Raw genomic sequence first — 25,042 nt, forward strand, 5'->3', positions numbered from 1 at the left:
GAACCCAGGGGTCCCACCCAGCTTCAGTAACAGGCAAAAGGCCATCCCAGAGAGCAACAGGGCTGTCACCCTCATGTTGGGAAAGCCATGGAATGAATATTCTTTGTTTGGAGCACAGCTCTAGAAAAAGAAGGTGGCTGGAAGAAGCCAGCATGGACTGCTGAGGCTAAGTTATGCCTGCCCAACCTGCTCTCAGGATGACCCAACCTTTCCTCTCAGGATGAAATGGACGGGTCTGTAGGCAAGGGGAGAGTTGTGGATTCCCTGTGCCTCAGCAAGGCTTTGGACACAATGTCCCACAACATTCTCCATGCAAGTGCAGATGTCAAGGTCTGGATGGGTGAGCAGCCAGGCAGGTCAGGATCAGTGGGAGCGAAGTGCAGAGGGCTGTGGCTATGGGATGTGCTCTGCCATGAGGCTGCTGAGGGGACTGTTATGGGACCTGTCCCATTTTATGTCTTTATGCATGATCTAAAGCTGCCTGTGAAGTGCCTTCCTGTCATGTTCCCAAACTGGGAAGAACAGTATGGCTCCCTGCTGAAGGTCTGGGGTGGGCTGGAGGGATGGGGAGCAGGAACCTCACAATCCAGGCACTCCTTTGGCCTCACGTAGCCCTCACTGGGGCTGGACACAGGACATGTCCTGGTCAGGATGAAGCTGGGGGCAGGCTGGAAGTGGAGGAGAGGTTCCCAGGGGCCCTCTCCCTCCCAAGTGGGAATTCTTTGTGTGCTGTTATGTTGCAATTGTTGAGGCAAGGCCTGTGCCAGACCCCTGCACGCTCTTTCCTGTCCTGGGAGAGCTGAGTCAACCTTTACATTTTTTTTTTTTTAATTTTGGCAAGTGAGGGCTCAGCTTTCATTTCTCTCCTGACTGAAGACCCCCTTGGCCAAGTGTGAGCTCCCTTGTCCTCTTTAGTAAAGCACTGTGGTTTAACTGACACTTGCTCCATGTTTTTCACAGCAACAACTCATTTTGGGGTGTAGGAGGAGAGCTCTTCCAGCTGCTCCTCCAGCCACCCCTCTCAGTTATGTCAGCAGTTTGTTGAGGCCCCTCAGTTTGGGATGAAGGCCCTTCTCACTCTCAGCCCTCCCAGCTGCCTGGGTTCAGAAAGCCAAAATCCAGGAAGCTTTTGGAGTTGTAAAATTTCCCAAAGAATCCTAATCTTAGTCCTCCAGTTCTTACATGAGAGCAGGACTGATCTAGTAGAGCCCAGCCAAGGCAGACAGCTGGATTAAAACCTTCAGTGGGACGAGTTTGTCTTACTCTAGAACCACCCCCAGCCTCTGACCTTCTACCACTCTGGTTTTTCTGATATTTTAAGCAATTTCTCCCAGAACTGAGCACTAATGAGGAAGCATCACCCAGGAGTGTAAGGATTCAATCATCCCATTTCAGCAGTTTGAAATCACTGTCTTTTTAAAAGTACTTTCAAGACTAATTCATTTTCAAGATATTCATTCTCTTACATGTAAGGACTTATTTTTGTGTAAGCTAAAACTGAAGATTTAAGCATGCTAGGGAAATGTGAGAGTAATATTCTCAATGCAGAGTTGATTTATCCAGAATGACTGATACATATTTAACCTCTCAGCAGGCAATAATAATCACCCTATTTGTACAGTACAGATTTAACAGTGTCCTCAGGACATGAATATTTAACACCTCATTTTCAGCCAAAGCTGACTGAAATGTAAGAAATTGAAAGATTAAATAATTTAAAATTCTTTTATGTAGAAAAAGACTAAAACCAGCCAACAATTTCAGCTATGCAGTTTCCATTTAATCAAGTCTGGCTCCTTAAATAAAGCTGACTCAAGCCTGGGATTGCTGTGGCACCTTGGGTTCTCCTGAGCCAGTGTATGGTGACATTGTTCTCTCTGCTGGGACACTGAGATTTGTCTCTGAACTGCCTATCTTTGTCTGGAATCACATTTCTTCATCTGACTCCGTGTCCCAGGCACAGGACTCCAGGTGCTCATGCTGTGGGAAATCCACCTCAACGTTGTAAACAAAGTCAGGGTCATCCCTCCTCTTCCTGTTCTTTTCGAAGAGCTCGTCCATGATGCTCTTCCTTTGGGCCAGTTCCTTGTCATCCAGTTTGTTCATATCCTCCTCTGGGTCAATGGTGTATTCATGGTGATATCTTCCCAAGCTGTCAGACAGGCTCTGTCCTTCCAGATGATCTCTCAGCAGCCTGTGCAGCTTCTCCAGCTGGTGCAGCGAGACCCCTTCCAGGTAGGGCTTGTGCCGGGGGTTGTTCTTCAGCTGCTCAGCAGCGCTGATGCAGTCTGGGGAGAGCCAACACAGCCTCCTGCAGCTCCAACAAACCTCTTCCCACTGACACACCTCCTCCCAAACCCTCCCCAGGGTGTCTCCAAACCCTGCAGGCTCAGAGAGCCATTGAGATGGGGGCTCCTCGGACAGGCAACATTACCCCCGTTGCCACATTTCTCTTCACAGAGAAAAGCAAGGCACAGTCATTCTCAAAGATTTCTGAGATTCACATTCTCTGAACTTAACACAATTCTTGTCACTTGCTGTGCATGTGTTGTTGTGCCAGAGTAGAATGCAATATGGAAATTGTTTACTCAAAGTAAAGATATTTTGTTCCCCTGGCCTATCAGGGCCAAGAGTGTGTGTGTGTCCACACTGTCATGGGACAGTCATGAGAGAATCAGAGATGAGTGCAGCTCTGTGCAGTGCAAGCAGTTGTGAGTGAGTGCATGGCAGATTCAGTGTAGATACAATGTACATAGTATAATATAATAAAGTCATTAATTAGCCTTCTGATGATAGAGTGAGATGCATCATTCTCTCTCCCTCACCAACACTGGAGCTGCCTCTGATTTACAACAGCCCCAGCACAGCCCCTCCCTGGAGGCTGCTGGGAGGGCACTCAGTGTGCAGCTACCAACGGGCTCCTCTGCATGCAGGAAAAGAGTGAATTCATTCCTGCAGACAGGAAGGAATTTCCCTCACCTGAGAACCTGGAGAAATTCCTGATGGGCATGATGCGCTGGCGAGTCTTCTCCTGGACGTTGTCTCTGTAGATGAGGATGATGGAGGGGGGCTGGAAGCAGATCCCACATTTCTGTGCAGTGAAAGTCATCCTGGCTCCATCATAGTCCCCAGCAGCTCTCCCTGGGAAACAGGGAAAAAGGAAAACAGGGGGCAGAGTCTCTCAGTCGTGGTATTTTCTGGGGTCCCCCGTGGCAGGAAGGAAATGATGAATCTGACTTCATGTTCTCAGAAAGCTAATTTATTATTTTATGATATTACATTGTATTAAAGAATGCTATACTAAAACTGTGTTAAAGAATAGAGAAAGTATACTTACAGAACAAGATACTAATGAAAAACCTGTGACTGATTCCAGAGTTCTGACACAGCCTGACTGTGACTGGATATTAAGTAAAAACAATTCACATGTTGGATAAACAATCTCCAACCACATTCCAAAGCAGCAAACACAGGAGAAGCAAAGGAGATAATAATTGTTTTCCTTTTTCTCTGAGGCTTCTCAGCTTCCCAGGAGAGAAATCCTGGGCAAAGTGATTTTTCTAGAAAATATGGCAGTGACACTCAGTGCTGTTCTTTTTGTCAGGAATTCAGCAAAATCACAGAACCCCAGAGTGGCTTGGGTCAGAATGGGCTTAAACCCCATTCTAATTTAATTATGAAATTAAATTAGAGGGGAATTAAAAATCCAAATGTGTTGCAGCTCTGTTTCCCAGCTCAGTGAACAGCACTGAGCGCAGGTGTTACTTTTATTTTGAATAAAATAAATTGGTTAAAACCCAATGTTTTTATTGGTTTAAATGTTCTTATTGGTTTAAATACTTTTATTAGTTTAAATGTTTTTATTGGTTTAAATATTTTTATTGGTTTAAAACCTATGAAAAAATTTGTTTTAAATGAGTGAAAATATGTCAAACATGAAGGTGATTTCCAGGCTGCAGTAAGGCCAAGTAAGATATTTTACCCCAAAAAAATCAATGTATTTCTCCACATTAAGAAAAATCGCATTAATGTTGAAAAGCTGTTTTGAGGCAGAATTGGAAGCAGTTCCTCCTTCGTAAAAAAATCACATAGGAAAGACTTTGAACATGCAGTAATGTCCTTAAAAATGGAAAATTTCCAGTGCCAGGCTGGTGGGGATTTGGAGGAACGTGGAGCAGTGGAGGGTGTCCCTGCCCATGGCAGAGGGTGGAACGAGAGGAGCTTTAAGGTCCCTCCAGCCCAAACCATTCCGGGATTCTGGGAGGATGAGAAGCACAAACGCGAGCAACTCTTCGGGTCTACGGCAAAGAGCGTTTGGATCTCCCGGTAACCGGGCTGGGCCCTTCCCTGCCGGTGTCACCGGTGGCTTCGGGGTGTGGGTCAGTGCCCGGGGCCGTTCAGAGCCGCAGTTGAGCCGCACGAGCGGCCGAGCCCCGAGCTCTGAGCTCGAGGGGCAGCGGGGCAGGGCCGGGCCGGTCCCTCCCAGCCGAGCCCGTCCTAGAGAGGCAGGAGGGACCACAGAGTCCTTCTGGTGCCACCTACCCACGGCACACACTGTGTCCAGACAGCTCTGGGATATCCCCAGTGAGGAGACTCCACATCCTCTCTGGGCTCTGTTCAGGGCTCAGGCACTGCCCAGGAAAGTTCTTCCTCATGCCCAGGTGGAGCTGCCTGGCTCAGTCCCTGCCCGTGGCTCCGGTGCCATTGCTGGGCCTGGAGCAGAGCCCGGCCCTGCTCTGCCCCTCCCTGCAGCCGGGGCCAGCCAGGGCTGAGGGCCCCTCTCAGCTGGGGCTCCTCTCCAGGCTGGGCAGCCCCGGCTCCCTCAGCCTTGCTTGGGCATGGAGATGCTCCAGGCTCTCCCTCCGCTAGCCCCGCTCCAGGCACTCCCAGTCTCCCTTACACTCTCGCCCTGCCCCCTCACCTCGGGGGGCGTAGAAACACATGTCTTCCTCTTCTCCTTCCTCCTCCTCTTCCTCCGGCTCCATCTCCATCTCCTCCCGCTCCCGCTCCTCCCCCGGGGCGGTCCAGCCGCTCCGGGCGGTTGCCATGACTCCGCCGCCGCCGCCGAGCCCCAGCGGCAAAGGCCCCGTCTGCCCAAGGCCTCCTTCGGGCTGCCCACAGTAACGCCTGCGGAACACGGCTTCGCGCAGCAAGGCGTGGGCGGGCCCCGCGCGGTCAGGCGGCGCGAGGGGCAGCCCTCGCGGGCCGTGAGGAGCGAGCCGCCATGGCGGGCGGGCGGCGGGGGCCGGTGCGGGTCGGGGCCGGGCTGGGCGCGCTGCTCTGCGCCCTCCGTGAGTGCCCGCGGGGAACCGCGCCGGGAAAGGAGCGCGGGGCGGGCAGGGTTAGGGAGCCAGGCTGGGAGAGCTGGGGGTGTTCCGCCTGGAGAAGGGAAGGGTTCATGGAGAGCTCAGAGTCTCTGTCAGTGCCTAAAGGGGCTCCAGGAGAGCTGGAGAGGGACTGGGGACAGGGGATGGAGGGACAGGACACAGGGAATGGCTTCCCACAGCCAGAGGGCAGGGATGGATGGGATATTGGGTCGGAATTCTTCCCTTGTAGAGTGGCGAGGTTCTGGCACAGGTTGCCCAGAGCAGCTGTGGCTGGAAGTGTTGAAGGACAGACCTGGAGCACCCTGGTCTTGGGAATGCATCCCTGCCCAAAGCTGAGGGTTGGAACAAGATGGGCTTGAAGGTTTCTTCTAACCCAAACCGTCTTGGAACTATGGTTTGGCCAGTGAACCAAGAAACCTCTTCTGTTCTTTGGTCACAGTCAAGAACTGCTTCCCTTCTTCTGGGAGAGGTTTGCAGATGAGGCGTTCGTGGGTTATAAAACTTTTCCAGCCCCTGTGGTCACTGTTGGCTCTGTGTCACCTTAGATGTGCAGGCAGCCTGTCGGGTCACCAGTGTCACACAGGAGCTGCTGAAGGAGGGGTTTCACAGGTGAGTCCTCTCCCTGCCCTCCAGCACCAGGATCTTCTGTTGGAAGAAACTTCTTTTCATGTGGAATTGTATCAACTCCCTGGGCCGTGATCCCTTTGAATGTATTAGCAGCACCAAGGGATTAACCAGCTGTAGTGGAGGGAAAATAGGAGGCCCCTTTCTAAAACCTTTGTGGAGACCATTAGTGGTTCTGAGACATTAACAAAGAAGTGAAACTTCATTTTGGCCGTGGATGTGGGGTTGAGGTTAAGAAAGCTGGACAGGGAAGTGTGATCAGAATGAGTTGCACTCGGTGTGAGAGCTCATCTCATCTGAGAAACGTCTCTTGGGGTCTTGTGCCCCACTTTTGAAGTGTGGGTGTAAATGTTTTGCTCCTGTTGCTGTTTGAAGGGACCTGCTGGTGAAGGTGGAGCTGGGGGAGGATGCAGGAGGATGTGCAGTGGCAGCTCAGGTGCATCTGCCACCAGGACTCTACGTGGATCCCTACGAGCTGGCAACGCTGCAGCAGCACAACCTGACCAAGGTAATGGCCCCAGCACCAGGACATGTGCCAGTGAGCCAGGGAAGGACTCAGGGATTTGGAATGTCTGCTCATTGTCTGGCTCATTGGAACAAGGTGATTATTCCTGGAAGGAGGTGCCAAACAATTTAATCTTCCTGGTGTCTCCTTGTAGCCCAGCTTGCTTGGCATCCCCTGGTGCTGCTGATATTGTCACACACAGGGGATGTACCAGGGAGCTGCTGCTCCTCTCTTAGCCCCAGGTGAGCAGCTGTGCTAAAAGGGCCTGGGGTTCAGAAGGTGGAAGGGAAACCTGTAGCCATGATATTTGCTGAAAAATCCCTTTGCCAGGATTTTTCTCCTGAGAAGCTGAGAAGCTTCAGAAGAAAAGAAAAACAATAATTATCTGCTGCTGTGGAATGCAACAGGTGCATCTTTGATTGGTCTCATTTGGTGGTTTTTAATTAATGGCCAATTACAGTCAGCTGGCTCAGACTCTCTGAGAGTCACAAGATTTTCCTTTCCTTTCCTTTCCTTTCCTTTCCTTTCCTTTCCTTTCCTTTCCTTTCCTTTCCTTTCCTTTCCTTTCCTCTTTCCCTTCCCTTCCTCTTTCCCTTTCCTTTTCCTTTTCTCCTGATGAAATCCTTTTTTCTATTCTTTTAGTATAGTTCAGATATATCATTTTCTTTTAATATCATATATATCGTAAAATAATAAATCATCCTTCTGAAACATGGAGTCAAGATTCTCTTCTCTTCCCTCATCCTGGGACCCCTGTGAACACCACCCAGAGAGGTGCTGGTGAGCTCTAAATCACATGCTGTGTGGTTGGATTGAGCAGCTTCTCAGCTTGGTTTTCATCCCAGCTTGGTTTTCATCCCAGCTTTCTGTGCTGCTGCCCAGTCTTTGCTTCACATTAGAGATGTGCAAAGGCTGTGGCTTTTTTCTGCTTAGGTGCTTAATTGGCCTAAAACATGGGTGCAAAGGCTGTGGGCTCCATGGTCAAGCTGACACCTCACAGGTCTGGCTGTAGGCACAGTGACACTGTGAACTTTTCCCACACAGTCTTGGAAAGGTATTTTGGAGCAGCTTAAGGCTGGGAATTCAGGAATTCCCAACCTGATCACCCTGACCACAAAATCCCTCTCAGTGTCAGAACGAGGAGGGGAAACAATTTCTGATTTCCATCCCAACCACTCCTATGTCTCTCCCTGCTTGCAGGCAGTGCTGTTCCCTGCTGCCATTGATGTGGAGGCTCCTGAGTACCTGGCCCAGGCTGCTGTGCTGCTGCTGTTCCTGGAGCCGGAGTCGCGCTGCTCCCGCTGCTTCCGCGGCACCGTGCCCGTGCACGCCCGCTACCACCGCCCAGCCCGGGGCACACACCAGGCCTTGGTGCCTCTGCAGAGCCCTCAGGTGCTGCTCTGCTGCTGCCATGGTGAGATCCCCATTGGTGCTCCTGGGCATCCCAAAGCTGGCTGTGTCTGGGATCTTGTCACGACCTGTGTTTGTCATGATCCTGGTTTGCCAAAGGCCCCCTGCTCTGACCACTGTTCCCTTGGCAGCTGGAGATGTGCAGGGTGTGTTCAGTAGCCACTGTCACCTGTTTATAGTAATCAAAGGGTTCAAATGGCTTCTGACACTATTGCTGCATTCCCTTTATATGAAGGGGGAATGTAGGAAACTGTGCTCAAAGCTTGGAATGGTTGGAGTCTCAAACTCTGGTGAAACAAGAGCCTGATATCCAATCAATATCAATAATTACATTTTAATAATACATTTATAATAATTACAATTAATACATTTATAATAATGACAATTAATGTTTCAAGTTATGTGAACAATGAAATCCTGTATTTTTGTTACAAATTTTGTGTCCCTTCACAAAATCATTCCTGCCAAGTCAAGCACACTCATGATTTTCAACTCCTTTTTCTTTACTTTTTCATAATTTGAGCAATGATTTTCTGGGATAAGCATAGGGGCAGGCAGGACTACCTGGTCACTTAAAAAAGGGTGTTAAATCTTCCTGGCACATTTACAGATATAAGCAGGAAAATATTTATTATTAATGATGAATGGGGAGGGATTTAAAGTATTGGAATGGAGATCTTTTTGTGGTGACAGGAGACCAAGAAGAGAAATGGCCTTACTTACTTTGGGGGAAATTCTAACTACATGGCTAAAGTTGAGGGGTGTGCAGGCTAACCAGGAATTCTTTGCCCTGTTAAGGACAGAAGGGCCAACATACCACACAGGTGAGATTCTTTCTTGGCTTCCTGCTGTATCAGGAAGGGAAGAGTTGTAAAGTCCACAGCAAAGAGTGCCTAGTGTCACTTTGACAATGCAGAGATGTTTCACCACTTGGCTCCCAGGGAATAGATTCTGTTGAGCTGTTGTAGGGGAAATCTCTTATTTGGAAAAAGCTTACAGGCTGATTGCTTGTCCTGCCTGGCTCCTGGTGATGCAAGAATGCTTTTCCTAGGTCAGCTGTCTGCAGAGTGCTGGGAACCTGCTGAAGTGAACACTCCCTGCTCATCTGACACCAGCAGTTCCTGTCAGTGGCACACCACAAAACAGAGACCCGTGAGTTCTCCCTCTGGTTCTTCTTAACAACTGCTGCCTTTTTGCTATGATTAACACCTTTCTAGATTAATTTTTAATCCTTTTTTCCTTTCTGACTGGCTTTCAGTGGGGGTCATCCTGCCCTTCTCCTGTGTTTACAGGGATTGTGCTCTCCTGAGCTTTTTTTTCCCCCTTACTAGTTTACTTGGAATCCTAGGATGTAATTGGCACTGGTCAAATTAAGAAAAGTCTTTATAATGCTGGTGCTTCAGAGGAGTAGCAAGGTGGAAGATAATAATCTAGCTAAAGTAATGGTAAAACTGCAAAGATTTAAGGAGTAGCATCCTAAAAAAAGCAACTTCTATTTGCTTGGTTGTTACCTGATTGGGTAAATGTTTAGGAAAAGGTGAAGTTTCTTACTGTGTTCAAAACCAAGGAAAGTTGAATCTTTAGTGTGGCCAACAACTGTCTTTGATGTCCTAAAGTACCACAGCAGTGTAGAGATTCAGAAATTAGACTGATTTATATAATAAAATAATCTGTTGTTGTTGTAACACATGTGCCTTCCTGTGGTGGTGTTCACAGGGGTCCCAGGACAAGGGAAGAGATGAGAATCTTGACTCCATGTATCAGAAGGCTGATTTATTATTTTATTATATTTATTATATTAAAAGAAAATTATATATTAAAACTATACTAAAAGAATAGAAGAAATGAATTAATCAGAAGACTTGCAAGGAATAGAAAGGAATGGAGTGATAATAAAATTTTATGACTGACCAGAGTCTGAGACAGCTGGACTGTGATTGGCCATTAATTAAAAACAACCACATGAGACCAATCACAGATGCACCTGTTGCATTCCACAGCAGCAGATAATCAATGTTTACATTTAATTTCTGAGGCTTCTCAGCTTCCCAGGAGAAAAAATCCTAAGGAAAGGATTTTTCATAAAAGATGTTTGTGACACCTTCCTATATTTAAGATACCTGCAGACCACTGGTACATCTGTAGCTGTTGTCCATAAACATTTTGCAGCTTCCTGCATCAATGAAAAAACCAAATGTTTGTTGACTTTGGAGAAATCTGTGTCCTTAGTGGTCTGAGCTCAGCTTGGGAGCTGCTCTCCCTGCAGCATTCCAGACTTACCCTCAGTGGCTGGAGCAGGAGTAGAGATCCAGGGGTACAGGTGGCAGCAGATCCATTTCCTGAGCTCTGCAGTGCAGCAGTGGAATGGCTGGGAATTAAAAGGAGATATCCCATCCTGGTTCTGATACTGAATCTCAGAAGAAGCTTTAGCCAAGGGCTAATTAAATCAGGGTCTGGTTCCTCATCCTCTCAAAAAGAAATAGCTGGTCAGATGAGTGTTATATATTTATTTTTCTTTGTAGGCATATGAAGAATTGATGCTGAGGGTTCCTGTGGGGCACAGGGAGCACAGTTGCCTGGTGTGTGCCCTGACCCTGCTCACCACAGGGCTCTGCTCTGGCCTGATCCTGGCTGCTGCCTGCAAGTATGGACACTTCTCACAGTGACCTGAGGAATGTGGCGTGGCTGAGCTCCCTCCAGCACAGCTAACTGCACATTGCAATGGGCTCCTGGGTGCATCCTGCTCTGCTGATATTTATCTCTTAGGGGGTGCAATGTCCCATAATGGGTTATGGTTCCTTTGGCTCATCATGTTTACAAATACCTTTCACAGCCCACAAGACATTCTGCGTGTGTTGTCAACATCCAAAGCAGATGGAGAGTAGGAAAAAGCCTCAAAAAGCTGAAAGCACTGCTGTGGGCAATGAGGCAGCAATCAGGAGTGAGTTTGGGGCTCCTATTCCCTCCTCCTGGCCCAGAGCCTGCTTCCAATATAGTGCTGCCTCTCACAGAGGTGTTTGTATTTATTCACTCAGGGATTGGTTATTAAGGGTATGAGAAACATCACTGAGTCATTAAAATTTTTGAATTTTAAGCTTGTTGTGCAGATGGGTTATGTATGAATTTGTGAAGAGACATTTTGTGCCTACCTGGGATGTGTCAATAATCTCTCCAATCCTAATGACTCTGAGGGATTGGCTGCTCTTGACCTAATTACAATCACAGAGTCATTAAGGTTGGAAAAGCCCTCTAAGATCATTGAGTCCAACCATTCCCCCAGTGCTGCCAAAGCCACTCCTAAGCCATGTCCCCAAGGGTCACATCCACAGGTCTGTGAAACCCCTCCAGGGATGGAGGCCCCACCACTGCCCTGGGCAGCTGTGCCAGGGCTGGACAACCCTTCCCAATAGGAACCTTTCCCAATATCCAGCCTGAACCTCCCTTGGCACACCTTGAGGCTGTTTCCTCTTGTCCTGTCCCTGTTTCCTGGGAGAAGAGCCCAACCCTCACCTGGCTCCACATCCTGTCAGGAGTTGTGGAGTGAGTGAAGGTTCCCCTGAGCCTCCTTTTCTCCAGGCTGAACAATTGGTCAGAATTGAAAGAGTTTAGAAAATCTGAAGAAATTTCACCCTATTTCATGAGTGGAAAGAAACCCTTGGAAGATGAAAGTGAAGCACAGGATAGTGGCCAGAAGCAAATATTTAGAAGATGTACCTTCAGTCTCCAGGACAGTTGATAAATAGAAGGAAATGGAGAGGAAATGAGCTAATGGAAAAGCAGAGAGGCTCTGGAGCAGCAGAGCTCGGGCACTGTCTGCAGCTGTCAGTAGGTGGCACTGGGAGCCCACGGTAACCCATGTGGAGAAAAGAGATTTTATCCGCATTAACCTCGAGTGAATCAGTCAAAGCAGGGAATCTGGGTGAGTGTGAGGGGGTGAATGAAAATTCCTTTCATCCTTGTCCTTTGGGCATCTTTCTTCTGTTGGAATTGAACAGAGTGAATCCCTTGGGAAACCATCAAAGAGAGATTTGGGCTGTCCAGCAGTGGGACCAGCACTGTGTCACTTGTCTCCTAGTGGGGTGTTTCATTCCCAGAGCTCAGTTTGTTCCTGTGCTCTGGAGGTTTGGAGCCTGACCCTTGGAATGGTAACATCCCAGATTGCCAGAGCTGAGGGACAGGATTCCATTTCCTGTTTTTAAACACCAGTTGAAAAGCACAGGTTGAATCCCTCAGCTAAATCAAAAACCTGGGGAAGGGGAATGGGAATGAAACAAAAAATATTGCAGGTGGAAAAAATATGGAGGTAAAGTGTATATCAAGATTTGCATCAATCACCTTTTCCACTGAACCTAACTAATTCATTCTGGTTAATGTAAAATATGAGAAGAATGGCAGAGCTTCACAAGGGATGGGTTTTGTTGTGGCAAATATTTGCTGTTTTTAAATCCACAGCACTTGTATTATAAATACAGCAGACACAGTTTCCCTTACAAGCTGTAAGTAATCTGATAACCATAGCTGTGTTAATTACAAAGGAATTTGCCAGTGAATCTCTCTCTCAGAGCAGAAACTGCTGTCACTGAGGCAGCACAGAATTTAGCAGGTGTGCCATGCAGGGGGATTCAAGTGCCAGCACCAGAGGGATCACAGAGATCAGAGGAGGAGCTCTAAGTCCTGTGCAAAAATTCTGGCAGTTTTGGAGACAGGAATGAGGTGTTCAGGAGTTCTTGGCAAGAAACCACCACAAGGAGGGTTGGACACAAAGATCCCCCTTACTCATCCTTAATATGAGTAAGGAGGAAAGAAAAGGGGATGGGGCATTAAAGGTGTGTTGGGGATTAAGGCTTTTTGAATCACAAAGAAATGGGTATTAAAAAAAACCCCAAAACAAAACAACAACAACAACAAAAACCAAAATAAAAAACCCTCCTTGGGGAGAGAGACAGAAGGGAGGGAGGGGAGTCAGGATTCTGCAGATGGAGCTGGAGCTGAGAGGGATTGGGTGTAGGAGGCCAAGGCAGCACGGAGAGGTGAGGAGGGATGGGGAGGAAGGCCAGGGAAGGGTGAAGCCACAAACCTGCTGTGGCTTCTCCAGGGGTGTTGCAGAGGTGAATTAGCAGTGGCTGGGCTGAGTCAGAAAGGAAAAGCAAACGTGGGAAGAGCAGTGAAAGCCGGCTGTGCCTGCAGGGGATTGGCTGGGGGTCACTTGGGAATGGTGTTCCTGGAAAATGGGCACATCTGCAGGGACAGGGGTTGTGTGGCTCTGCAGAGCTTCTCTGGAGAGTGAGGGAGCACACAGCACACAGATGGTGGCTGGAACCCCCAAGCTGGAAATTGGGATGTGCCTGGAGCTGCAGGGAGGATTGGGGTGTGCGTGGATCCTTTCCCTGAGAGCTGGGGAAGGGGAGCTCCTGCTGTCCTGCTCCTTGCACAAGGAAAATCGGATGTTGCTGCAAACCTGGGTGCACAGAGGAGCTGAGATCCAGCCCCCAGGGCATGTGGAAGCTTGGAGAAATCATGGAAGATTAAATGGACCACGGGAATTTTGGGGGAGAAGCCGTGAGGGCACATATGTGCTGTGTTCCTGCTGGATGTCTTGGAAGCTGCATTTCCAGCTGGAAGGGGCAGCACAGAGCTCTGTGTGTCCTGCTGCTGCCAGCAGAGGTGGGACCCTGGGCCAGGTGGGCTCTGAGAAGGACCCCCAGGCTGGTGGCTGGAGGGATGGTTTGTTCTCAGCTGTATCCACGCAGAAGATACAAAATGAGCCCCTTCCAGGGCAGGAGGGAGAGAGAGCTGAGCATAGAGGAGGAACAGGAATGGAGAAGCTGTGGCTGCCTCTGGATCCCTGGAAGTGCCCAAGGCCAGGTTGGACAGGGCTTGGAGCAACCTGGGCTGGTGGAAGGTCCCTGCCATGGCAAGGGTGGCACTGGATGGGCTTTAGGGTCCCTTCCCATCCAAAACCATTCCATGATTCCATGAAGCCCCGTGGTGCTCTGACACCCCCACACTCCTGGGGAAGTCGGGGTTCCCCTCCCTGAGCCAGGGCAGAGCTGGAGGAGACACTCAGACACTGCAGGGAGCCCCCGTGTGGGGCTGAACCCCACACATTTTGTATTTGCCTCAAAAAAGAAAGCACTGAGGAAATAAACTCCAAGTTAAGCACCACCAGATGGGTGGAGGAGACCCACTTTAGATAGATGCTGAATTTTGTAGGATGGTGGAATTTTCCTCCTGCAGGTGGTTGCTGTCCACAGCCAAAGAAAAATAAGAGTTCAAAACGGCCTAGAAAAAAAGAAATGTTATACATATAACATATATTTTTATATATAACATGTAAAATAAAACAATATATATCACATATAATATAATAAATGATATTTGTAATATATTCTATATGTATTATATAATAAATGTTACAACATTTCTTTTATATATATTATAAATGTATATGTGTATATATATGTTTATAATATATATTATATTCATATACTATGCATAACATTACTATATATAAGATATATATTACATACCATATATAGATTAAATATATGTATTTTATTGATACAATATAAATTATTATATTGTATACAATTGTATATTGTATACACCTCACGATAAATATAACATCATTTATTATAAAACACATCATATAAATATTATTTATGTTATATATATATATATATAATATTTTTAAATGCGGTCAGGCTCTCTTACTTTTTTCTGACCCTGGTCCAGAGAAATATAACATTTTAATATATATTTAAAAATATATATAAAGAACCAATATATATATTTATAAATAAAGATTTTTATAAAAATTTATTTATATAAATTTATTGTTATATATTTATATATAAATATATCTATTTAAAAATAAAGAAATACTAGATACAGTTTATAGTTATCAAACACCTGCCATATAAGTCAGGAGTGGACTACAACTCCCGTCATGCTCCGCGGTGACTCAGCTTCCGGCGCGCGGCGGGCGGTGCCCCCGCGGCAATGCTCCGCCCCGCCCCCGCCCCCGCGGGCTGTGGCCACGCGCGGCGGTTCCGCTTCCCCTCCGGCCCCGCCGCCGCCGCCCCGCCGGCTCCCGGTCCCGCCGCCGCCGCCCCGCTCAGCCCCGTTCCTTCCGTCCGCCCTTCCGTCCGTCCGCCGAGGCGGCGGCGCCGCCCCACCCGGTGAGTCCGCTCACACCTGCCGGCCGCGCCCCCCGCCCTTTGTGCGGCCCCGGCCGGGCCGGGCCTGCGGCGGGCGCGCCCGGGCCGCTGATCGCCCCTCGTTGCTTCCCCCGCTGTCCCGCCGCTCCCTCCGCTCCGGCCCCGCTGTCCCCGCCCGCCCCGGCCGCGGCCCCGCCGCTCGGCCCCGCTTCCTGCGGGCCCCGCCGGCCCCGCCTCGGCCCCCGCCCCCGAGAGCGCCGCGCCGGGCGCTGCGGGCAGCGGGGCGAGCCTCGGGAACGGCGGGGACAGCGGCGGGGGTCAGTGCGGAGAGCCCCGGGAACGGCGGGGACAGCGGCGGGGGTCAGTGCGGAGAGCCGCGATCGGGGCCCCGCCGGGGTTACAGCGGGAGAGCCGCGCTCCGGGCCCCGCGCTGTCAGAGCCCGCCGGCCCCCGGTGCTGCCCGGCCCGCGTCTGTCTGTCCGTCCCTGCGAAAGCTGCTGCTGCTGCTTCTCACTGTGTTTCTGCCTGCTTTCCGTGGCTGCTTTCTGTGTTTGTCCCCTGAAAGCCAAGCAGGATGGGTTAGAATCACAGAAATGCAGCATGGTTGGTGTTGGAAGGGACCTTAAAGCTCATCCAGTTCCACCCCTGCCATGGGCAGGGACACCTTCCACTAGCCCAGGTTCCTCCAAGCCCCATCCAAACTGGCCTTGGATCCTTCCAGGGATCCAGGAGCAGCTACAGCTTCTCTGGACACCTGTGCCAGCACCCTCACAGAGAACAATTTCTTGCTAATACCCGATTTAAATATACTCTTAGCAGGTTAACAGCAGTGGGGAGCGAGGAGAGTAAAGTTGGATGTAGCCTGGTCCATGTGGCAAGTGCCCAAAGGCTGCTTTGGGAGCAGAGAGTTCATCAGCTGCTTTCGAGGAGCAAGGCTGTGCTCTGCTGTAGCCAAAATAAACCAGTTCACCAGCTGCCCTACAGCCAGCACTGTCTGGGTATGGAATATAAACATTGCTCTGGAGGTCCTGCAGTAATAGCAGTGTAAGGTGCAATTCAAACATGGTGAAGTTTTTATTGTTTCTGTTTTTCTCAGGTTTTGCCTTTTTTTTTGGTGGGTTTTTTATACTTCCAAAAGCAATGCCCATCTAGAGGGTCTGGGATTTGCTTTGCAGTTGAAGTGTCCTCATAATGTGAGTTCTGGGGTGTTATCTCCTTAAAAAAACTGAGATTAGCTACTTCAGTTTGTTCATTTCAGAGACAATAGTAATTAAATTTACAGGGATATTGGGCAGACTGGTTAAAGCACATGTTACCAGGGAACTGGCTGATCAGTACAGACTGAAATAAAATAGAAGAAAAGTTGAAATACAGAAGTGCAAAGTTGTTGTTTTACGTGCTTTTGAATAGAATCTTTGAGATAGTAAAAACATTTTAAACAAAATGCCCTGAGTAATGTGTTTTAGAGGCAGGAAAAACCTCACTCTAAAGTTCACTGGTTGGATATGGCATTTCTGGAGGGCAGAACAGAAATGCTCGAGGGAGGGTAACTTGGAATTTCTGTGCTAAGTTGCATATGGAATTTGGCTGGTCTTTGTACAGAGGTGGCTGTTAAAACAAAAATACCAGGCTGTTAACTGTGGAATATTGGCTCTGTCTCTATATTTTGCACTTTTTATTACCAGGCAGCTTATTCAGTGCATCTGAGGCTTGTGCTCTGCTGGGCAGCTGCTTGTCAGAGGCAGATTTACTGGGATGAAGTTTGTGCTGGGATACAGCTTGGACCTTTAACAGTGGGAGTTTATTCCTGCAGGCACCTGGACTCGGTGCTGGGCTAGGTGGGTGGATGCTTCAGCCACATAAGGCAGCTCCAATCTTGGGCACATTTTAAATTAATACCCTTTTAAAATCCCAAGTTTCAAAACTTGGGTTGTTGTTGGTCAACATTCTGGTTGTGTTAAAAGGGGGAAATTATTCAAGCACCTTTGGTTTCAAAATAACTTCATATTTCAGGGTATTGGTTGATGCTGCAGGTTTGGTTTTTTTCTTGTGACAGGAAAAGCTGTAGGACCCCAGTGTATGTCTGTGTGCTATTAGTAAGATTCTTCTGCTTCAGAGCCCTCCCATCTGTCTTGGGTTGGTTTTGTTTGGGTTTTCCCTCCTTTTATCTGTTCTGTGCATGAGGAGGTTTGTGTGCTCTGAGGCTTGTGCCAGTGTTTTCTGCTTGCTCACAACACACACAGCTCCTGAGTGCCTGTGAAGCAGCTCTTTGTTCTGCAAACAAGCCCCAGTCACAGAGGCTGCTCTGCATGGCCCAGCCCAGGGACAGCACCAGCACAGCTCCCAGTCCTGCCTCCCACACCGGGACAGGCTTTGGGAGGGAGCTGAGTGTTCCAGGACTCCCTGGGGACGTGGAGCAGAGGCTGGTGCTGGGGAAGGAGGGGACACGAGCAGCCAGGCACCTGCTGTGGGTTACACTCATCCTGGCCACTGCTGCCAGCTGGGAAGAGGCAGAAGTAAGGTGGTTGTAGATATTTTGATTTTATTATTTCCCTTCTTTCCCCCCTCTTTCATTCTTTCTTTCTTTCTTTCTCTCTCTCTCTCTTTCTTTCTTTCCCGGAAGCATGATCAAAGCAAAGGCACTCCTTGGGGCTGGGATTAATTCAGCAAGGCTGTACCATGCTCCATTTTCAGTTTCCATGCAGGCACCTCCCTCCTAAGTCTGAAATCACAGAATTCACAGAATGACCAGGTTGGAAGAGACCTTAAAGATTGAGTCCAGCCCAGCCCCAACACCCCAACTCAACCCTGGCCCTCAGTGCCACATCCAGGCTTGGTTAAACACACCCAGGGATGGGGACTCCACCACCTCCCTGGGCAGCCATTCCAGAACTTTATCACCTTTCTGTAAAAAACTCTTTCCTAATATCCAACCTCAATTTCCCTTGGCACAGCTTGAGGCTGTGTGCTCTGGTTGTGTCAGTGCTGCTGGAGAAAGAGCTCAGCCCCAGCTGGGCACAGGCCCCTTTCAGGGAGTTATAGAGAGTGATGAGGGCACCTCTGAGTCTCCTCTTTTCTGAACAAAATGTGTCTGGCCCTGGCCTTGGAGGGCACAGTGTCCTCTCAGAGAGGGACTGAACCTGTGCAGGTGCCTTGCCCTGGCTGCCACCTGCCCTCCCAGAGATAACCACCCAGCTGGGTGCCAGGCTGAGCTGCCAGGCTGGCTCCAAGGAAAGATAAAAGTCCAATTACTGCCGAGCTGGATTGGTTCTGCCTCTTGGCAAGGGCAGTTTGACCAGGAAGGCACCATTGGAGGAGGCAGAATCTCCTGGCAGCTCTCAGGAGGAGGTGGGGAAGAGAAGAGTCCAGAGTGCTCACCTGGGGGCAAAGGACAAGGAGCCCTTGGGCAGGGCTCTGGTTCATTTTAGCAAGGAAACTCTGCAGCGTTCCCTGGAGGATTCTTATCATGCTCTGCTTTTCCGTGTCTTGAGCTTGATAAGCTTTTGAAAGCTCTTATTTGCATTTAAATGCAGGTGGTAAGAGGTAGTAGAGCTTGCAGGTGAGAAGAAATCTCCTAGTGACCCACTAGGTGTGAAGTGCAAATGGAGCTTAGTTCAAGCCTTAGTTCACTATTCAGGGTTTGTGAGAGCATAATTTTACCTAAAGCTGTTAAAGTTGTTTCCTTTAAAGGGCAAACACACATTTCAGTGTTTGTATTTTCACTGATCTAGTGGGCAGTTTCTGCCACTGAGAGCTGGAAATGCAGGTTTCGGTCCTGGTTCTCTATCTGACTTGCTGGGTTTTTTTTTAAGTGGATCATTCTTAATGTTTTCTGAGCTTCTTTCTGTTTTCTCAGCTGGAAATGGGGATTAACCAGGCTTTGAAAATGTCTCACCTGGCAGGCAGGGATTTAAGTGTTAAGAAGATGACTTAAAACTGAGTTTCAGTTTTTCTGTTGAGATAAATTTTGATTAGATACCCTGTGAATTCATAGGAATTCCTTGTGCTCTGTAAAGGTTCCAATACATTGAAATCCTCCCAAAATTGGTCAGGCAGCTCTTTACCTTCAGGCAAAACAAGTAGATTTTGAAATTCTCAGATGGATATATCTAATTTCTATTTGTGAATTTGAAAATGCTTTTCAAAATCTTCAGTTCAGCCTCTAATGATGTATTGGTGCTTAAAATTGTTTGAATGAATACATTTTACTAGGGATATAGAATATTTTTAATACTCATGGAAATACTGGGGGCTTTGTATAATTGATAGATCATTGTTCCCCAAAAGATCTGAGCCCAGCACTGGTGTTGGTGTAGCCCAAATCTGAGAGATATTTGCACCTTAGTTCGGGGCTGTTCTCTCAGCTAATTAACAAAAATTGTTTTATATCTTGAAAGGAGTTATTTTGATAAGACAGGTTTAATTATTTTTAACTCTGCAGTTAGATTTAACACGGAAAGAGCCAACATACTGGGGCAGTGGTGAGTGTGATTTAAGTGGTGCTCAGTGTTGTGAGAGGGATTTAACATCATGTGAGGGCAGCTGGCAGGTGTAGTAAGGAATGGAAATACACTGAAAACTTTTTTCAGTTCAACTTCTACTTTTTTTTTTTCCCCCCCTAAAGTTTTCTGCTTCCTGTTTTAGGTGCTGGATGTTTGACTCAGTGTGTACCCACTGTCAGCTTTCCCACAGCTTCTTTAATGAGTAAAATTAGAGTTATCTGATAGTGTAGGGTTTATTTTAGAAATGGGATGTTTTCTACTCTATGCTGCATTAGTTTTTCATTTACAGTAATTTTAGAACTGCTTTAGCTAGCAGAGGTATCTCTGGACAAAAGCAAGAAAAAGCTGCTTCTCGAGGAGGATTTTTAAAGTCACCTTTGAATATTTAACCCATTTCCTTTTGAAAAGGTCTCCAGTAAAGTGAGAACCTGGAAGGATGTCAGTATCTTTCCCCTAAGCCTGTCTGCAGCAAAAAGCTGTTTAAAGGGATCTGGGGATTTGGGCTCCAGGCAGGACCTGGCTGGGCAGATTCTTGTGGAAATAGCTCATTGGCAGGGGCTTCAGCTTGTGAGTTATCTGTTTTACCCTGAAAAATAACCAAAATAATAAAATAAACCCAAATAAAATAACCAAAATAATAAAATAAAAATATCTTAATGTTTGACAGTGAGCAACTTTTAAAATTCAAAACCATTACTTAAAAGGTAAATTGGTATTTTCTACTTGTGTTAAATAAGCTGAATGCTTGGGATTTTACCAGGACATTAAATCCACCTGCTGGCATTAATGGAGACAAAAATACCTGACCATGAATTTGTTACTTGGGGCCACCTGGGCAGGTGGCAGCAGCCACAGTTTGGGTTTTGCCCTCCCCTGGCCCCAAACCAGTTATTCCAGCCATGCCAAAGTCCCTCTGTGGGGATCCATAGGGAATTGACAGCTGGAAAAGGAATCCCTGATTTTAACTGGGTTTGGGAATGTTGCTGAGTGATCTGACACTAATGCTCTGTATCAGCTTTGGAGTGTGTCTGGATTTCTGCTCCTCCTGCCTTTTTCAGGTGTTTGCTGAGCTTTTGGGAATGCTGCTTCAGATCAAACAGACAAAAATGAGCAGGATTTCTCAAAACACCACTGTCGTTTTCTGTGGCATAGCAAATAGGTTCCTAATGTTGTTAAGTGATTTTTGGCTTTGAAACAGCCTTTTATTTCCAATGGGTGAAGTGCTAGCTGTCACTACAATAAAAATAAATTATGTGAAATCTTTGATTTGTCAGAGCTGGGGCATTATCACCAAGTGTGAAATATTTTCTGCTTTTACCCCTTCAGTGGAAAAAGCAAAGAGGAGAGTGAGGTTGGGGATTTTCAAAGCTCTTTAGCAGCAAGAACAGTTAATTTTCATCTGATGCCAACGTGCTAAGGCTCTTTGATACCAGTGCCCAAGCTTAGGAATTAATTCTTTGTGGTGAAGAGAGCTTTGACTGATGCAGCCTGGAAGTTCAGGCAAACATCTCCTCCTGATTTTTGGGATGTAACTATTTTGCAGTAACCAAAGTATGTGTTAGCTGAGGGCTCATTGCTTTTTCTTTTCAGCCCTTTTGGGCCTATTTACAGGGATTTTATATTTTTATAGATATATTTTTAGAGGGAATTGGTGTTGAGATTTTTAGATGTAGATTATTTCCCCAGGTAGCTGCTGGAAATGAAAAATAAAAAATTCAGGATAGTTCAGTAGAGCTGGTTTGGGTGGTTTCTTTGCAAGCAGGGCTCTGTGTTTTAATGTGTGGTTGTGATGCCTTTTATTTCCTTGTTCATTAATAATTATTCTATTGTAAAATATTTTACTTCTGAGAGGCATAATTCTCATTCTCCTTGGCTTGTTTTGTGCATGCTGGAAAGTCTTTTTGCAGCACAAGGACATGTACTCAGTCTTATGGATGGAATTTTGCTGTGGAAAGTTATGAAGTTAAGATTTCTGGTCAACCTATACATCCACATCAATCTGACTGCAACTTGGAACATCTCATATAATAAAGCTTTAGTGTCTTAAAAGAATTAAATGAAGGGTTAGGGAATAAGCTGAAAGAATGAAGGATAAGTGAAAATACTGAGATGAAACTATTTTTAATTTGGTTTAATTTGTGGTAGTGATGACTGTTACTCCTGCAAAACAAAATTTTTACTAACACCATCAGGATTTAAATGACTTTTTTTTTTTCATTCCCTCATTGCTGCTAAGAGGTACTTGTCAGACACGTGGTTGGCCCTGAGTTTTATCTTGTAACACTTTGGGCAGGGCTCCTTGGAGATCTCTCTTGCTCTGGGATTGAAGATCTTTGGCTGTAAATCTCTGGCAGCACTTCGTGCCTGCTCGTGCTTGGCCGAGGGACTGATGGTGGATGCACTTCACTTCCTCAGCACTTCCAAAGCCCATGGACCAGAGTGAGGTGCAGCTTTCTAAATTTAAACACATCTGAACTGGAGAATTCTTTGTTTCCAGGATCTTGGTCAAGATTTGAAGTAGATGTGACTTTCATTCCACACACAAGTGACCGTGTATCCTGCACTACTGGAGCAGCTTTTGCTGCCCAGCCCTGAAAGGTTTTGTCAATAATCCTCAGCACTTGGGGTCTTTATTTCCCTTTCTCTTGGCCGTGTTTTTATTCCCTAAATGAGATGAGGATGCCATCAGTGCTTTGTTTTGGTTTCTTACTCACTGCCTCTGCCCTCACACACCTGGCTGTGGAATTCCAGGATGGTTTGGGTAGGAAGGGACCTTACAGCCCATCCAGTCCCACCCCCTGCCAGGTGCAGGGACACTTCCCAGTGTCCCAGGTTGCTCCCAGGCCTGTCCAACCTGGCCTGGGACATTTCCAGAGGGATGGGGCAGCCTCAGCTGGTTGGCAGTGGATGATGGGCCATTCCCCAGTGGGACAGACTGGTGGCAAGGGGCTGCTCAGACTGATACTCTGTGGGTTTTATCTTTGCTGCCAAGTTTAATAGAGATCTTTATCTCTTGTTTTACTCTATTGAAATGGCTTACTGAAATTTGCTTCCTGTTTTCTTAACAATTGAAAGGACCCGAGAAAATTTTCCTTTAGATGACAAACTCTTGGAAAGCTGACCACTTCTAAAGGTATGACCTTCTTCCCTAGTTACAATAAAATTTATTAAGACAATAATTTTTAATTAAAAAATATAAGCATTTGGATTTTCATAAACATAGAAAGTGTAAGCCTTCCATGCTCATTTGTTGCAGCAAAAATGTTTTATGCCCTCGTTTCTGTGTTCATCCTTGCTGGTAGCAGCTACTGGTGTTGTGAATTATTGGAAGACATCAGATTGTTGTGCTGGGTGATGTGAACTGCCCCATGTGGTGGCTGCAGTGTCATTGGGATGGTACCAGCTTAGTGGGAGGACTCTGTTACATGGCTTTTTGGAGCTGGGATGTGGCCCAGGATTTGCTTGGGCTGCTGTTTGTATTCCTCTGGCTGCAGGAATGGATTATTGGTGCTGCCTCCCTCACCCTCCTGTGATGAGGGCTCAGTGTGTGTGTCTGATGTTTTTCCATAATTATCATCATGCATCCCTTGCAGTGGAATTAGACCCCTCAGATTAGTGCTGTCTATCTTACTTCTCTTAAAATAAACAGCTCTAATTTGTAATTGGGGTGGTGTCTGTGTGTGAGGACATCATGGACAGACACCTCAGTGTTGTCACCTCACTGAGTTTGTGTTCTGTGTCTGTCAGACTTTGCTCTTGGAGATCTGTTTTATATGAATTCAGTCTCACTCTCACAAACATCTTCATCTGCTTTAGAATTGCACAGCTCTTATTGGGGCAAGATAATAAGGTAGAGCAAGGTCTGAGAGCTGCATTCTTTTGGTGTGTAAATGCCTGAGCCTCATGAAAATGCATTTTCTGGAGCTTTACTCCTGCTCTGTCATATTTCACTGAAATCTTTTAATTCTGCCTATAGGAATGCCATTCATTGTTTAATGAACAGGCACAGTTACCTATGCTTATATGTTAAACTCAGGATTTGTACAACAATATCAGTAGATTTTTTTCAAGTCTTTTGCAGCTTTGTAAGTGCAATATTATGTTTTGTCAACTGTTTCAATATTATTTTAACTTGACAGCTTCCTTTGGAAGCTCTTCAGATTCCCAGGGTGCTGGTTGTAGTTTTCACAGGCCTTCTGTCTATTCAATTGGTAACTGTGTTCTTCATTTTGTATTTTTATTTTTTAAAAAGTACTTAATTACTGAGCTGTAAAATCAGTTTTTGTGGCTGTGGTGCTGCTGCATCCTGTATGAACAGCCATGGAGAGTAGCTCGCTCAAAGTGTACTAATATTGGTGGGATATATTAAATCACTTTGAATATTCAATTCATTTGACCACTCACAATTGATGTTTAAAGCATTGTGCATTTATTTAAATATCTGTGTTTAGGGCATTTTTATCATATGTTTAATTTGCAGATTGTAAGTATAGGGTAGTCATTTTAACACAAATGTTGGGGCTTTTCATTTTTTCATACTTACAGGCTCCTGTACTTGTCCTGTAGGCTTGGCAAAAATCAATTTCTACATCAGCATAAGAATTATTTATATATTTTGAATTATGATAGAATTTCAGGAGTTTTCTGGCTGTTTAATGTATTTTGATGTGTAACCTGTGTACAGTTCTAGTTGGTTTGGATTTGTTTTCTTTGGCACTTCAGATTAAAACCTGTTTATTGGCAAGAAGAGTGAGAGATGTAGTTGTACAAGGAATGACTTAAAAAAGAAAAATCAGAAAGTTAGTTTAAAACTCATTCTGGCCGAGCATTTTCAGTGGAAATTGTTATTTCCAGTGTCCAAATGAGTACTCTGTTCCCTGAAAGGCATGCAAGGACATTACCCCAAATTTCAGGGAATTTACTGCATTAAGGTATAAGTGAATGTGTTGCTTACATGTGTGCAAGTAATTTTAAAGTAGAAAATCTGTAAGAGCACACAAGGAAAAGTCTGGTAGTGTCACAACAGGAGTACTGGGGTGTGAACTGCAGTGAGCAATTTCCAGAACACCTCTGCCTTGCTCATTTCCCCCTTTTTTAAGGAAAACATGATTGCAGTATTTAGTTTTTCTGTTGAGAAATCCAGGTCTAATGTTCAGAATTGTATCTGAGCATTCAGGATAATTTGAATTTGTGGCTGTTGTGCTTTGCACTTTTTTACTGTTTATTTTGTCTTGCAATAATGGGGAAGGGGTTGCCTGGGCTGCAGAATTGGTTGTATACCTCATCTAGGTATTCCACCTCTCCTAATAGACCTAAAGATGCCAGGAAAAAACAAAATGAGGGGTTGTGTCCTTGTGTAAAATCTGTAAAACTTCAAACCTCAACAGTGTAAGGAAGATGTGGCAGTTCTGAAACACTCATGCAGAAATGTGAGTGAGGTTTCACCACCAAGCTCTGAGAGTATTTTAGTAAGATCTGATTTCATCCTGAGCTGCTGTTGGCAGGGAGATATTG

General features: G+C 46.4%; 3 protein-coding genes across 3 annotated transcripts in view; 2 read left to right on the forward strand and 1 right to left on the reverse strand.

The window, feature by feature from the left end:
- Positions 1-1,423: 1,423 nt before the first annotated feature.
- Positions 1,424-5,046, reverse strand: CEP19 (centrosomal protein 19). Its single transcript, XM_054282802.1, has 3 exons — positions 4,922-5,046; positions 2,980-3,141; positions 1,424-2,288 (listed from the first exon to the last, which is right to left on the reverse strand). The coding sequence occupies exons 1-3, from the start codon at positions 4,989-4,991 to the stop codon at positions 1,927-1,929; spliced, it is 594 nt and encodes a 197-aa protein (XP_054138777.1). The 5' UTR covers positions 4,992-5,046; the 3' UTR covers positions 1,424-1,926.
- A 167-nt stretch (positions 5,047-5,213) lies between these two features.
- On the forward strand, positions 5,214-10,960 carry PIGX (phosphatidylinositol glycan anchor biosynthesis class X). Its single transcript, XM_054282688.1, has 6 exons — positions 5,214-5,291; positions 5,873-5,936; positions 6,327-6,459; positions 7,657-7,870; positions 8,918-9,018; positions 10,389-10,960. Exons 1-6 carry the CDS (start codon positions 5,225-5,227, stop codon positions 10,530-10,532), a joined length of 723 nt encoding a protein of 240 aa, XP_054138663.1. The 5' UTR covers positions 5,214-5,224; the 3' UTR covers positions 10,533-10,960.
- A 3,996-nt stretch (positions 10,961-14,956) lies between these two features.
- Positions 14,957-25,042, forward strand: part of PAK2 (p21 (RAC1) activated kinase 2) — a 39,552-nt gene continuing 29,466 nt past the window's right edge. The window contains exon 1 of the mRNA XM_054282448.1: positions 14,957-15,047. The gene's annotated coding sequence lies outside the window, so the exon portion shown is untranslated. The remainder of the gene's footprint in view (positions 15,048-25,042) is intronic.

Source organism: Melozone crissalis, unplaced genomic scaffold (genome assembly GCF_028551555.1).
Source record: "Melozone crissalis strain CALT ecotype California unplaced genomic scaffold, PUWL_Pcris_2 ptg000034l_1, whole genome shotgun sequence".
NCBI lineage: Eukaryota > Metazoa > Chordata > Aves > Passeriformes > Passerellidae > Melozone > Melozone crissalis.

Coding starts and splice junctions, on each gene's coding strand:
- CEP19 (XM_054282802.1), bottom strand. CDS start 4,991: ATGGAGATGGAGCCGGAGGAAGAGGAGGAGGAAGGAGAAGAGGAAGAC. Junction 3,142..4,921: donor GTGTTTCTACGCCCCCCGAG/GTGAGGGGGCAG, acceptor CCTGTTTCCCAG/GGAGAGCTGCTGGGGACTAT. Junction 2,289..2,979: donor GAATTTCTCCAGGTTCTCAG/GTGAGGGAAATT, acceptor GGCTCTCCCCAG/ACTGCATCAGCGCTGCTGAG.
- PIGX (XM_054282688.1), top strand. CDS start 5,225: ATGGCGGGCGGGCGGCGGGGGCCGGTGCGGGTCGGGGCCGGGCTGGGC. Junction 6,460..7,656: donor AGCAGCACAACCTGACCAAG/GTAATGGCCCCA, acceptor CCCTGCTTGCAG/GCAGTGCTGTTCCCTGCTGC. Junction 9,019..10,388: donor ACACCACAAAACAGAGACCC/GTGAGTTCTCCC, acceptor TTTTCTTTGTAG/GCATATGAAGAATTGATGCT.